The 16,136-nt window shown below is 40.2% G+C and overlaps 1 protein-coding gene across 2 annotated transcripts in view; it reads left to right on the top strand.

Moving 5' to 3' along the window:
- Positions 1 to 16,136, top strand: part of clybl (citrate lyase beta like) — a 71,420-nt gene that overhangs the window by 37,589 nt on the left and 17,695 nt on the right. For both annotated transcript variants that reach the window (XM_085384568.1, XM_085384567.1), the window contains exon 2: positions 5,158 to 5,371. In XM_085384568.1, coding sequence (XP_085240694.1) covers positions 5,158 to 5,371 — 214 coding nt within the window. The remainder of the gene's footprint in view (positions 1 to 5,157; positions 5,372 to 16,136) is intronic.

Genomic DNA, 16,136 nt, shown 5'->3' with positions numbered 1-16,136 from the left:
GTCTATAACAAACAAGGCCTTTCCTGCTCAGTGAAACTATTAGTAACTACTACTAGTAGTATAGCTTGAGATTGCCATCTTTGACAGTAGGGTCTACACTTTCCCAACCTCAGCAGATGTTTGTATCCATATCTTGACTGCTTCTCTCTCCTCTGAGTAACTGTGATCATTCCCACAGCAGCAGGCTTTGTCACTTAAACATGCAATACCACCCAAAGCTGTGGTGAACTTTCATGTGTTCACAGGACCCCCAAATGCCAGAAGCAGAATCTGAAACAGAACACAAACTCCTCAACGGTCTAAACAAGTTGGCGGAAGTGTGAAATCGTTACAAAGTTTGACATTTCTTAGTGACATGCCTGTTACCTTGAGAGATTGAGAGACACATTGATGCACCTGCCTGGATTAAATAACAGGGGATTTCAGAGATAAGGACATGAATATGGTGAACGTGTACAGTAGTCAGAGTGGGGTAGATAAGATGTGTAGTTCAAGGATTTGTGGTTCAAGGTGGATTTATTGTAGTTGGAGTCTACAAAGATTCTGACAGTGAGTGTCACATCATCAGAGGCTAGTCTGTTTGAGTTGAAGATCAGTTGGTTGTTCTGTACTTGTGAACAGCTTTGTCCAAGACACTGTCTGGTGTTGACGAAAGACACAAATCTGCATGTAAAATACTAATTGACAAGTTACTGTTAGATTGCTGGTCCAAACATAGTATACCATAGTCGGGGTTTGTACCCATGTACAGTCTGACACTGAGCTTACCACCCTTTTTACTGCATTCTACCCACCACCCCCACCTCTTTTAGTGCCGCCAGGCCTGCGTCTGTTGCTGCCTCTCTAATAAGAAACATTCGCACCCAGCACCATATAACCCACTAACATATCGCTACCTCTGATCTAAGACCAGTAAACACAGTCAATGAGGCAAGCCTCAACCACTTTACAGCTGCTATATGGTCACATAGCCCTGAGTTGTCATAACCCCTCATGTAAAAAGCCAGAAAGTAAAAAAGGAGTACAGGGGAAAACAGCACTCTAGGGACTCTTTAAATATGTAGAATGCAAATATATCATGCATTGATCTAATAATGTGGAAATATCAAACAGATGTTGTATGATGTAAACAGAAATCTAGAAGTTATGTGTGTATTTGGTTAGGATGTTCAGATTCCCATTTGTCGGAGCTCTCCTTCATTCGCTGTTGTGGTTGCTTGACTATATAAGCAGTGTCTTTAGGTTTTCATGAAAACTTTAATGCAAGTTAAATGCATGTTTAATGCAAACAACCACACTCACCATCTTTAATCCCAATGCCAAAACAGCAAATTAAATTAAGTTCACCATTTTCCGTCAATGACCAGTTACAATGTGAAAAATTAACTTTTTGGTTGTAACTGAGCAGAAAGTTAATCTTTATATGTTACTGAATTTACCTGCTGCTTCTGTCTTCTCCTACATCATCTATAAACACTGGTGACCTGATGCCACTGGAAGCTATTGACGCTCATGCCATTGCACTGGCTCCACTATGTTTTACAGATGATGTTATATTCTTCAATGATGAGCTTTTACAGATCTTCTGTATGCGTTTTCTTCTTCCCATCATTCTGGTACATTTTGAATTTAGGGTAAAGATGGAGAATGTTTTTCACCTGGCTGGAAGTCAGTCCTGCCAGTTACTGACCAAAAAGCTCCCAGGAGTGGTCGATACTAGCAGCTAGTATCGACCACTCCTGGGAGCTTTTTGGTCAATTTTATCAAGAACATCTTATAATAGGATCACTATAAGTGCAACGTTTGTGAACATTCAGACTACACCCATTATGAAAATATTATTTTTAAACTCCATATGTATCATATCAAATCATACGGAGAGTTATGAGCACATTAAAATTTAACAGAAGCGTAAATACCCTGTCTAATCAATGAGTCAGGGCAGAGCTATGGATGTAGCTGCACTAGTCACTGTCTTCCACATGTAGATTTTCCTTTGCACCTGGGCGTCCTTCTTATTCTTAATCATATAAACTACAACACCTGTAGGTGTATGCTGCCCACTTCAGCACTGGAGGAATTGCAGACCGGGTACATATGTGGCCTAAGGTATCCACTGTAATGAAAAAGTACAGTAGCGAATTCAGAAAGAGTATTTTTCTCTATGTCAGACTGCACCTAACTTTAATCTTGACTTTCAGTTTGATTAAAACTAAATGAATTTAAAGTTTCTAGACTGTAATTATCATGACTGTGTCATTAATGTGTTGGTAAAATGCAGTGCTTAACAAATTTGTCATGAATAACAAGAAAACACAAATAATTTATAAATCTGTCAAAAACCTGTTTACAGATTTAAAAAAATACAGTTATTTATTGGTCAAATAAACTAAATTCACAGTTTTGTATCCAAATTTGAGCTGTTACAGTGAGAAGTCAGAAATTAATCAAGCATGACATCCAGCCAAAGTATTTTTTCTGATCAGGAAATGAACTGTAGTTTGGCCACTTAATCAAAAAATAATAATTTATCATTTTTTTGTCTTTTTTTTGTCTTTTTTCAGTAAATTGATTGGATATCTACTGTAATTATACCTTAGCATTTAAAATATTTTGATTAAAGGGTTACACACATTATAAAAACAAACACAAACATTTGTTAGTTACCAATATTGTTAATTTAGGGCGGCTGTGTCATAAACCTTACTCTGGGTGGTGGTCTAATAAATTAGTTATGCACTGTGTATCCTGTGAGAATCAGCTTTGTGGCAGTTCCCACTTTGGTATGTGTCTCCAGAGCCACATTTTGGCATTACAAAGCCAGCCACTCAAGTGTTGCAATGCAAAATGACCTCAAATTTGATTTTATTGTGCAAGGTGCTATTTCTGCTTGCTGAGTGTCAGTACATGCCACATATAAATATAAGAACTTTTCACATTCATGGCATTTCACACAGTCTTTTTCAGCGTGTATATTGCTCATGTTCCCATCATGATGCCGATGAAAAAGTGATTTATCGATTGGTACTTAGTATAGCGTTGTAACAGTTCCCCTGGTGCAGTGTGCATAGAATAGAATAGACTCATTTCATTTTGAGACTCGCCTGGATTCTTGGACCCGCTGTCTTTCTTTCTAGTTTCAGTGCTGCTGTTTTTCATCTCTTTCTCACCAGTTTTTGGTCCTTTAGATTTAAGTTCCTAAACGTATTGTGAGCTGTACCCATTTTAACGGGTCTACAATTTGCATGGGGTTGGCCGTAGTTCTCCCTTCAAACTTTGTCCCCAAGCCTTTTGTAAACACACTCAATGCCTGGAAGCACTAAAATGCTGGAAGCATTTTAAATTGGTTTTAACTGCCTGCTACAACTGCAACATCTCAGTGTAGATTAGGCCTTATTGGGACTGGAGGGCATGTGGAAGCGTAGTTGACAGGATTAAGTGGCTATTGAAGTCACTTTAGCTCCTTTAGAGAGCGAGAAACATGAAAAGAGAATAACTCAGCCCCTCTTTACAGAAGGGATATCCCCTCACTTGCTTTCTTTCTTTCTTTTGCCCTCCTCAGGCAAAGAAAGACACCAATCTACCAATAGGATCCTCAGACTTCTGATACCCAGAAAGAGTACAGCAATGTTAAAAGGTGTTTTCAGGAACCTTTCCATAGTTGCAGGAGCTGATGAATGTAGTACCCTATTATTTCTGTGTCTGCGCAGCAGATTCTAGGTCCTATTGTAGTTTTTAGAACTCTGTTTTTGGAGCTCCTGCTGTCAGTGTCTCATAAGAGCTATAAGAGGAACTTTTAGTGACATAGGCTTTCGTGATGGGTACAGATATAAATACAGCATTGGCAACTACAATTAAAAACAGTGTAAACAACTTCTTTCTCAACAGAGAAATGAACTGACAGTGACTCCCAGGCTTTGAGCCTGTGTGCACACAATTACTTTTGGGTTTTCATTCACACAGAATCGATTTATTTGAATATCACATTATCTCCACAAGAGGGCAAACCATATTAATGAGAGACATAAATATTTATTTATACAGAATGGACATCCGGTGCCCTGAGAGAACTCTGCTGTAAGAAAACATGAAACAACAATTGTTTTCATTAATGCAAAATGAGCAATACTCAGGAAGTGCTCAAATCCTCATGGATCTGTGCTTCATGAAGTTTCCCCCCAAGCTTCTCATAAGGTTTAATAAATATCTATTCAGTCAGCACATATCAGGTTCCAGAGTTGCGACCATATACCGTCAGTCTTTCTGGAGCTCAGCTGGGTTTTGAACTCTCTGCTGTCATTACAACACGATTGTTGTTAAAATGTTCCAGACCTGAAGTGACCCCACCTTCTTTGAGCAAAGGATCAGCAGGTATCGGGGAATTTCCTTCTCTGTTTTTTTTTTAAATATTTTTTTGGCTCGATACCAAATGTTAGCTGACTATAATATCTATAATTTACTTACTACTACCACTGACAATGCAATTTGTGACTTCGTAACATGGCATACTTGCAATTTAATTTTAAATTGCATTATCTTTATGTATACTTAGTCATTTGGGAATTATGTGACTAAAAGAAAACATTATTATGTAAAATTGATTTTTACCTTCAGAGCTCATGGTAGGAATAAAGATCCGCACTTTTAAGACAAGTTTTTCTGTGACTCAGCACTAAACAACAGTGACTCTGATACTCATTCACTTTCTGCCGTGCCTAGATATTCAGCAGCGTGGCAATAATTAGCATATGAGTGGCTCGGTGTTTGGGTGAGTTTGTTCTCACAAAGACTGCCAAAGCACAGGTCAGCGTCTCTCATTCACTTCAATGAAAAGCTGAAGGGCAAACAGAACTCCCAAAATGAAATGCATCCAGACTTTCACTCAAGTCTGAGTGAGTCCTCCTCACTGGATCTCCATGAGTGTTATAAACACTACATATATTATGAATGCAGCAACAGCCTTTAATTATTCATGGCCCTTAGCTACTTATTGATACTGTGTGTGCTCATGAGTAATATATGCACCAGAGACATGAATTAGTGCATTCATAGTACACCTGCCTGCCATTTCTATGTATGTACTCTGTGCACCAAAGCATGTATGTTTATGTCCTTACATCATCATGTCCTTATGTATGTGTATGTTGTTGTTGACAGAAAGGGCGGGTGGCTCCGGGCCGCAGTCTGGCAGTTGTATGCTGAAGCATGGCGTCATCACTATCACTCTGCAGGCTCCTCTCTGCACTACATACCCCGCAGGGCAGTTCTCTACTGCCCTGGCAACGATGAGCGAAAATTGAAGAAACTAGCCTCACTGGATGTCGACTGTGCTGTGCTGGACTGTGAAGATGGAGTAGCCCTCAGCAAAAAGGTACATAAGTACTAAGATGCATGCTTGTAAATGAAATTCAGCTTGGTATTAATAGGATAGCGGGGAAGCCACAAACACTCCCATAGCTGTCTGATCTTGGATATATTTTAATTCCCATATCTCTCTATCAGACAGGTGCTTGGTCTTAATCACTCAAAGGAAAACTACCTAAGTGAGATGTTTATAACAAGCACATTTCACCCCATTATGATAGTATAAAGACAGCGCTCCCCCCCTCAACCGCATTAGAGTCATTTAAAACAAGGTGACCATGTCCCACTGGGATAGCAGTGGGAAAGCACCAGATGCAGCAGGTTAAAAGCATTCTCCTCCTGCCCACGCTACCTCCTCATTGGCCCTGCTGGACTTCCCATGAAATTGTGATTGGAGAGTGGGATAAAGAAGGGGCCCGGGCAAAAAGTTAACTAACAAAGGTTTTTAAGTCATGATAATAAAGATGATTGATATGGCTGGAGGCTGTTCCTGTAGTAGACAAAGACAATAAGATGATGGCCTGTGTGACTGACAGCTAAAACTGTGACCCTGCGATGGTGTTGGTGGGATGTAAGAGCTTCTGTCTTTATTGTGTGATAAAGGAGAATGTGGAGAGGAATGCAGCACTGAAGGAGCCATTCAGGCTTCAGATGCTGGACTGTTGCACTGTCAGCAGGTCCATGTCCCCATCTTCCTTGTGTTTAAGCAGAAGTGTTTTGCTCCAGCATATTTTTTACACCAACATATTCATTTCACCTGAAACATGAACATTTTGGGGGGCTGAATTTGTAGGCAACAATTGCAAATTCAGAATTTTGTTTTTCTCATTTTCAAAAGGTCTCCTCTGTGTTAGCTACTGCTGGGTTGTGCCTATAGCCCCAGTATGTGCTTTTACAAATAAAGTGAAAATGTACATAGCTACAGGATATACCCATTTATTCAAACTGCAGAGTAATGTCCCTCAGCAGGCATACCACTCTACCTTCCACTACTACTTCTCTGAGTAATTCACATAAAAATACCAATACATTAAATTCTGGAAAATAAAAGCAGAACATAGCGTCAGAACAGATTTGAGCTTTTGACACTTTTTGACATGTTGGCTTTCAGCACAGTGTGCAAAAAGTCTTGTAGCCTATTATGTGTTTGCTAGGTCGTGCTGTGTAATATAAAAATTAGTAATATACTCAATAACAAAATGCACATTCCCTACTGGCACCCTTTCTTCACTTTCCACACTCTTGGCGTCTTTCTCCACTGTGGCAATTGGAAATCCATGGGGGATGTTGTGTAGTTGTACCTTCCCTTAAGATGATATTTTTTCCTTTTTGATGAACAGTTCTTTGTGTGAATGTGTGTGTGTGTGTTTCTGTGTGTGTGTGTGTTTGTGGGTTTCTGGGAATACCACAAACATTTGTTTTGGATTTATAAATTTCTATGTGGAAATGAGTTGACTGAAATAATTGTTTTACTTTTCACTGTGTGTTTAAAAAAAAAAACTTTTTCAAATTATTTTCATTACATAGCCTGGGGGGGGTATTTATCGCGATTTTTTTTTTTTGACCCCTTTAAACCATCAAAGCCAGACTGACAAAATATTGTGTCTTAAGTCTGGCATTATTTTCAGCGGTTCTTGTGGAGAGAAGCAAAACACGTGAGGAAACAGGTGCTGATACAAATTTTTACATTTATTGTTTTTGAGAAATTAAACAACTAGTTAAAGGAGGTGAAAAATCTTGTCAAAAGGTGTTACATGCTTCAGAGGTGATGCACTTCTAATGATGCACTTCTAATTGATGCCTGCTGCCTACAGAGGCTGTGTAATGGCTCATATTTGATGCTTTATGGTTATATCTACACCCAAAGCATACTTTTATGCTTTTATGATTATTTTATTCAGTTATGCACGCATAAATCCAATAATTGTTTATTAGGCTCTCAGTGCTGCTAAAACACAGACGAATTACCTGACAGCTCTGTACATAAACACACCTGGAGTCAGTGAAAGAGAACTGATGCTGCTCTTTTGACGGACGTTGTGTAATGTGCGCACACAGGTTGGTTGAGAGACTATTTACAGTTTATTGACATGAAAACTCAACACACCACTAAAAATATTATTAAATATCTTCAAAGGAACTTTTCGTTTAGTGCCAAAAAAACGTTGCCTGTTACTTTTTTCTTCCACGTCTTCCTGTTTTTATGTGCTTTCTCTTGCGGCTCGTGGCTCACAGTAAGTTTAGTCAAGTACCTACATTAAAATTTTTGCCAATTTTTGATGCGTTTTGGCTCCTGCTTAGTTTTAGGTTTGGATGTGTTTGTTGGAAGTCGCTGTGCCAAAAGCATCTGCAGAGTAAATGTAACTTTATGCAAATCAGATGCAGATGCTGCTGCTGGACACGCATGCATCTTACTGCCCAAGTAAATACCAAGCTCGATTGAATAATGCACTGACACAGTTGTGTGTACCTAGTGAATGGTAATTTGCAGGAAGCGTTGGAAGCATACCCCGTAATTGCTTGTCAAAAATATTACCCTTACCCTGTCTTTTATTAACTCAGTTTGAGCTGTGCGTTGGGACCAACTGATCTATAAATGGATGAGAGTTAGCTATTACAATGTGGGTGTGTGTCTGCTGACAATTTCAACACCGTATAGCCTAGAAACGATTATCTTCACCATGACAACTGCACAGTCTGCACTGTGGGTTTGGCAAGGCATGCCAGGCTTCAACAATGTCCTAAAGTCTCATAATGCATATCTAATGGGAGCAAAGCAATGACCCAGCTTGCTAAATGCCATTCTGAACCACTGTTTTGGTGAATATAACAATGGCGAGATGGCGAAATGTTGAGTGCAGTTACTGAGTATGCATGAGTAGGCCTTAAATGGGGCTACTGCCCACCACCACACTCCTATTATGTGTTCATTAATGTATTCTTTTCATTATCTTTCACCTTCACCTTAAAACAGGAAAGGATGTTCATGACAAAAAGGTACGTGGTGAAGGTCACTCTGGCCCCCCCTCCCCTTTTAAATTGAAATCCAGGAATGCTGGCTTTAATTGCCTGCCACTTTGACTCTAAAAATGTCTGCACTCCATCTTGGCAGTAATGCTGGCAGCTTAAGAGGTAGGGAGAAAAGAAAGGGAGTAAAGGGTAGGAGCCACCCAGAGCTTGCTAACTGTCGCCACGGACCCAGAGGGGAAAGAAGGAGGTGGTGAGAGGGGAGGGAAGACAAGGCTGACTGCTCTAACACTCTTACACATATCATCATATCTGTATGATCAGTGGGGTGGAGGAAAAGGGAGGGCAGGTTGAAACCCCAGAGCGGAACTGACGGCTACACCTGTCCTCTCTCCTCCTCACTCCCTCGTCGTCTTGTTCTTTACCGTCCCCCTCTCTCGCTCGTCTCCCCTCTCTAGGGTCCGCAGGGTTAAGATTGTTTATGTCTCTCTCCCCCCATGTTCTGTCTCCGTCTCTTGGTGCCCTTTGGTCCAGTATTCCTCCTGGTGTTTCTCTTTCTGCCTCTCTTTTCCCCACATGGGTCCCTCCATCCTCCATGACTCCCCCCTGCCTCCCTGCCGCAGAGATTCTCTCCTAATCCCTGGAAGTTTGGAACTAATGAACTAACTGCTGAGCCGCTGCCACGGAGCTTGGTCCCAAACTATACTGTACTTCACACTCGATTTCCTCTCCAGATGGCATAGTGGCGCGGCCGGCACAACGGGGAGCACCTCTCACACACCCGCACGCGCCTGTAAATGCACACAAGACCAGCAGAATACAAACATGCACACATGCATGAGTGTGTACGTGTAGTCACATACGGACATTCGCACACAAGTACACACAGATAAACACATACACAGATTGTTACAGTTGGTATCCCACTGTACATCAGTGTCCTGCATTCATTTCAGTATGTTACTGAACTAGGAACAGTTGTTAGGGCTTGAAAGGAGGTAATTCACTTTAAAGTGTAGGTAGTATATACAACTAAATAGAAAGTCGGTGAATAAATGGAGTAATCAGAGCCCAAAGTAGTGTTTAAAGTGCTAATATGAACAGAAATCGGTCAGTAGTAGACTGTAAGATTAAATAAACAGAAGGTTGTGATTACAGCCATACACTGTACCTTTGGTTTTGCATTATTAAATCTCATTTATATATAATACTCTTACATTGGATGCACAAAGTCTTCAGGCCTCCATAGAATAAAATGCAAGGCAAACTAAAGCATTAACACATGAACAGAATATTGAATGTGACACTTTTACGACAAAAATAAACAAATAAACAAAAGTCTTGTTTGTTAGAGGGCAGTTGTCTATAGGTGGATAATAATGTCATGCGCCCCCTGTAGTCTAAGAAAATATGATTTTTTTTGACCAAATTGACCATATTTCACATTTTCAAAATGAGTAATCAAATTATATTTACAGCACTTTACATTGACTTTACTTTGTGCTCTACTTAGTGACTTAGGAAGTGATGGTTAAGTGTACATGACAGCATCTAATTCGTAATGCATAGTGTTAAGCCAGACATTTCTCTCTCTTTGTCTTTTCTCTGTAATTCTGTTTTTACAGTAACACTAATATCCACTGGTCTTGGTACTTTCAGTTGAATGACACATTGTGGAGTGGATGTCATCATTATAGTTGTATATTAACTTTATCTCATTGTCAGTCAATGCATGAGCTATGGTCTATGCATGAACTGTGTCTGACACCAGAGAATTGCAACTTAACATAAATTATGCAGCCAACTGTCAACTGATACGTGACCTCAGTTCACTGCTCATTGTGTTGTTTCAGAGGACACTCAAAGGCCCGCTCCCTGTTTAAGTGGATTCAAATGAATAAACTCTTGACAGAAAGTGCTCCTGGGGAATAATGGTAACCGGTAGAATTATGAATGCTAAACATTTCTACTTATTGTGTATTATACAGGATGGGACTGCACACGTATTTACATCCTTGTACGTGTGCTTGTGCATGTGCTCTACACCTCAGAAGACCCCAGAGACTCCAGAGAAACTCCCAGTCTGTCTGCCAAAACTCACAACTGAGATGTAATGCACTCCGCCAGAAAGTAGACCCTGTCCTGGCCATACGAGAAATACCATCCAGTCCAAACCTTACTGTTTAGAGTGCGTGCGTGTTTTAAGTGTCATTTGTCAGGAATCAATTGGTCTGTTTGTTGAGAGTACCATGGGTAGAGTAACCAAGTGGTCAGGGTGTACAAGGGAGGGATAACAGTCCTGTGATTAGCATCCTTTGTGATGAAATGTTGATGTATTTGTTGATTTTTTTTTTTAATTTATAAATTTTTTAGCAGCAGTACTTTTGTGTGTCTGTTTTTTTTTCAGTTTCAGAAGTTGTACACTTGCTATTAACAGCTTTTTTTCGGCCCCTCTGGTTGCGTTTTGAAACTCATTTGTGCTACAGCTTCAGTGGACTGAGTGCGAGGAATGAACCTGAGCAAGGCAGTGGAAAATGCCGAGATGGAGAACAGAGAGGTCCTCTCTGCCTCTCATTATCCTGTTACACTCTTGTGTTTTCACTGGCCAGCACCACTCTGTGCTACGTGGCTTGCGAAACCCACCCAGTGCTTAGAAAGTAACCCAGTATGAGTAGTGTTGATGGAGAGGAGTACAAGGCGATGAAAACATTAAAGAATGGGAGGAAGAGAGGGGATGGAGCAGATGGGAGGATGAGATGGGAATATACTTTAGCTCTTATTTCACAAGAGATGTAAATATAAAATTTAATATTGTGTTTAAGTATTGGTGGGCATTAAGGGAACAAGAACTTGAATTACTAGTTAGCGCTATAAATAACATACACTAAAACCTATGAAAAAGTTTCTTGCTCTAAATCATAATCACTTGAAAATAACATTTGTATATATAACAGTGAAAAATGGCAATATAAGTTGAATATGTCTGTTTTTTGCACATCTTAAATGTATGTCTTATTTTTTTTAAATATATCGTTCACCAGTTCTTGTTTTCTTTTATTTTCTTTTTGCTTATTTGTCCTTTAATTGTTTCATCTATTTTGGGGCAGATACTAAATTGTAGTAGAGGTAAATGAAAATCCACTAGAAAAAGAGAGCATATTTCTCCTTTACTGGCTTCTCTTCATTGGCTCCCTGTTAAATCCAGAAATGAATTTAAAATCTTTGTCATCATATACGAGGTCTTGAATATTTAGGCCCAATCTTTTTCTAAAGACCTTATAGTACCATATCAACACAATAGAGCACTTCGCTCTCAGACTGCAGGCTTACTCGTGGTTCCTAGGATATTTAAAAGTAGAATGGGAAGCAGAGCCTTCAGCTTTCAGGCCCCTCGTATGTGGAAGCAGCTCCCAGTTTGGATTTGGGAGACAGACACTATCTCTACTTTTAGGATTAGGCTTAAAACTTTGCTTTTTGACAAAGCATATAGCTAAAGCTTGATCAGGTGACCCTGAATTCTCCCTTAAGTTAAACTGCAATAGGTTGTTGGGAGCTTCCCACGATGTGCTTCTTCTTCATTCACCTTTTTCACTCAATGTCTTTATACAACACTCTGCATTTAATTCCACAGCATGTCTTTGTCCTGTCTTCCTCCCCTCACTCCCAATCAGTCATGGCAGAAGGCCATCCCTCCCTATCCAGTTTCTGCCGGAGGTTTCTTCCTGTTAAAAGGGAGTTTTTCCTTTCCACTGCCTCCAAATCACTTTCTCATAGATTGTTGGATTTTTCTCTGTTTTATTGAACTGAGCTGTAGTTAAACTGCAAATGAGCTTTAGTGAACCTGTATATCAATAGCATGAAGGTAAATTAACATGTTTTAATTGGGATTGTGCTCATTTGGTCAGTAACTATATAGTGCAGCCTTCAAGAGTGCCTACTTTAAAACAGAACCCTAAAATGATTGTGTTTAAGTCTGATTCATGGTTGAATCTCAGCAGGAAATTAATTATAGTTCTGTGGAAATGTTCAGAGAATCTGTACAGCACACAAATTTCACCTTCATGCATTTAATATACCTTCCACATTTTCTTACCTTGTTTTTTCCTGATATCTCTAATTTTAACTGTGTATGCGTCCATTCCATTTTTTTAAACTGCTTAGTCAATTCAGAGTTGCGAGAGGGAGAAATGTGGGACGAAATACAGTCATTCACGTTCACATTCTCATCTATGGTCAATTTAGACCAAGGGAGACACTAATGAACCTAACCTGCATGTCGTTGGACTGTGGGAGGAAACCAGAGTAGCTGGAAAGAAAGAAGCCACACAAGCACTGGGAGAACATGCAAACTGCACATAGAAAGGCCCTACTGGCAAGGGGATTCAAACCCGAAACCTTCTTGCTTTGCTTTTAAATGCACTTTGGGAGAGAGCTTTAGCAAGTGAGGGCACACTTGGAGAAATCCCAGGTATATTGCTTGGTTCTGTATAAGTGGGTGGTTTTAAGGGGTGCAGTCTCTAGTAAAGGGTGTGGCTGTGAAGACTGGTGAGGTACGAGGTGCTTTAGGGTGGAGTTTGAGTGATTATAATAAATTTGAATCAAATGCATTGTGACAGGGACTCATTAAAGGTTCGGGAAGACTGGGGCTTACTGAGGATTTTGGATGATACACAATGAATATGATAATGTCAAAATTGAGTCTAGATGTAATGAATGCATGGATGAGAGGTTTAAGTCTTTAAATCAGCTGAGAAGCAGTAAAATGGTCAGACTTCATTGGTGGGCAGATGGTGAGAAGACAAAAAGCATCACTCAAAAAGGTTGTAAATGCAGCAAATGTTATATAAATATATGTATGGTGAATAGGGATGGATACCGGTACCCATCTGACAAAAACGGTAGTAACCAGACTGAAAAGCAGCGCACATTTCGGTGCTTTATTTCGGTGCTTTTTTTTCTCCCTGAGATGCCCTACACTTTGGATTCTAGCCAATCATTTTACCTTTCTATCTAAACAACATTGACTGGAGGTTAGTCCTGTGCAGAGTGTGAACCAAAGAATCATCTGCGGTACAGGAACAGAAATCTCATAGGTGACTGGGGATGGGTACCAGTATCCGGTGCCATTATTGCACAGGTCCTGACATAAACGGTAGTAACCAGACCAAAAAGCAACGCACATTTCGGTGCCTTTTTTAATTTGAGATGTCATACACTTTGGATTCTAGCCAATCATTTTACCTTTCCAAGGATAGTAGGTGGGCCCGGGTACGTACGTTCTTTTAGAGCAGAGCTACGGGTTGAAAATGCCCAAGGCGATGCGGTCAAAAGTCTGGCTGTACTTCACAGCAAAAGATGCAAACTCAGCAGCCTGCAACAAGTGCTTTAAGGTGATACTGTGCAAAGGAGGTAAACACCTCGAATCTGATGAAGCACCTGGCGACGCATAGCGTTTTTTTTTTTTAAAGCCGAGAAATGCACCGTATTTGATAGCTTGTTGCAAGACCTCACACCGACCACATCTACTGTGGGTGTGTAACTATGACGGTGTTTGCTAGTTCACCTTACGTGCATTAAGGTGAACGTGGTTAGCCTACTTAACATAAATTACACACAAAAAACATTAAGCTACTCACCCAGAGAAGAACGGCTGCTGTTGCCATCATCATTCGTCATCATTTCTGCTACACTGGCAGGGCTAGGGGCCAGGACTCTCCTCTTCGGATTCTTGGGGGATGTTGCTAACTCTGGGTCCGATAACAGGCACCACACCTGCAGTAGATGTGGTCGGTGTGAGGTCTTGCAGCAAGCTATCAAATACGGTGCATTTCTCAGCTTTTAAAAAAATTGCTATGCATCGCCAGGTGCTTCATCAGATTCGAGGTGTTTACCTCCTTTGCACAGTATCAGCTTAAAGCACTTGTTGCAGGCTGCTGAGTTTGCATCTTTTGCTGTGAAGTACAGCAAGACTTTTGACCGCATCGCCTTGGGCATTTTTAACCTGTAGCTCTGCTCTAAAAGAACGTACGTACCCGGGCCCACCTACTATCCTTGGAAAGGTAAAATGATTGGCTAGAATCCAAAGTGTATGACATCTCAAATTAAAATTCGGTCTGGTTACTACCGTTTGTCAGGACCTGTGCAATAATGGCACCGGATACCGGTACCCATCCTCAGTCACCTATGAGATTTCTGTTCCTGTACCGCAGATGATTCTTTGGTCCACACTCTGCACAGGACTAACCTCCAGTCAATGTTGTTTAGATAGAAAGGACACATACCAATAGAACTAAACACACACATACACACAATTCTGATATTATAGAGCAGTAATCAAACTATAGTGGGTTTGTTTTGGTTTTATTTGTTTATACATGTTGTTATTTGGTTATTCGTCAAATGGCACTGTTTGATGTTCTTAGTATCTGCCAACATAGTGGAGTTACTTTTTATAATCAACAGACATTGATCCAAAGCTCACAAAGAACTGCCAGCATTGCTGAGAGTTTTTGTCAGAAAAAGATGCTGGTTTAGGAGGAAGGTCTTTGAATGAGCTGGGTTCTTCTGTAGTTGCAACAAGCACTGAAGTTGTTGTGATCACCATGAATTTGGCAGTCTCCCAACTCAACATGACAGCATTCCAGGAAATACAGACGAAATGCGTCTGGGATGTATGAAATGGAACTACATTTGTGACTTATTGAGGAGCTGCCCACGCTTTTCAGAAGTCTCTGTCCTACTGCTTGTCTTGTGTAAACTTACTAAACTCATTGGCTTGGCCTATGGTATTGATCAGAGAATAGTCACAATGTTGCATCAATCCAAGACAAAAGTAAATATATTGTATAGCCACCCTCAACCCCCAAAACAACTCCCTGTTACAGAGTCATGTAATAGGGGCCCTAATACAACCCTAATACGGAGTCAGATATATATATATATATATATATATATATATATTGTATTGGCCATAAACTCAGAAAAATGTGTTTTGAGGTATCAAATCAAATTGTAAACAATTAGACCAGAGAACTCTGCTTTGGTTTTAGAGGCCCAAAAGCTATCCTGGAATAAATAAAGATTTTTAAAACTACAAATATGAAATGATAAAAAACCTGCAGTATCCAAAAGATCAATAGTTTGGCACTAGTTTGGAGAAGACTGGTGGAATCTGAATTTTTCTTATTTTACAGAATGTAAAATAAAAATGTAAACTGTATTTTTTTTTCATGGATCGATATGGTATCATGGATTTCAGCTTGTAATGAACTGTAACCAAAGATTTTTAATGAGCTCCTTTCATGGCTAATTAAAGTGTGTAATAACTAGCTGTTTTTTGCCTCATGCTGTCAGCTTTGACCATCAATGACAGGCAGGTTTCATGATTTACAAATTTCTCCTCCTCTTTCCTGCTAGTTATGTCTTGTTGTCTGCACTGACAGTGTAACAGATAACACAGAGCGCCTCCGACTGACAGAGTGAAGGCCTGAATCTCCTCCTGCTACGTCTCAGTTATCTGCGTAGCCTGAATTAGTCAGTCATCTCACTCCCACTTTATAGAGTGCAGCATGTCACTTGTCAAAACGCATCCACGATAACTTGAAGCCTACAAAAACACACACACATGCACACAATCTGGCACACACTAACAAAGACAGATGAACAAGTGCGGACAGTTACACTTGAGGCTGGCAGCCTTCACCTGCGAGAGTCTACAGCTCATTGTAAATGGCATCACGAGTTACACAGCAGGGTGCAAAACACCCGATCTTAAAAGGTATTAAAAAAAGGAAAAACAACTACAC

This window comes from Rhamphochromis longiceps, linkage group LG16 (genome assembly GCF_057381845.1).
Source record: "Rhamphochromis longiceps isolate RC_006_pf linkage group LG16, R_longiceps_female_GT1.1, whole genome shotgun sequence".
In the NCBI taxonomy this organism is placed as follows: domain Eukaryota; kingdom Metazoa; phylum Chordata; class Actinopteri; order Cichliformes; family Cichlidae; genus Rhamphochromis; species Rhamphochromis longiceps.
Note: the sequence above shows the minus strand (reverse complement) of the source record. Positions and strands in the feature narration are given on the sequence as shown.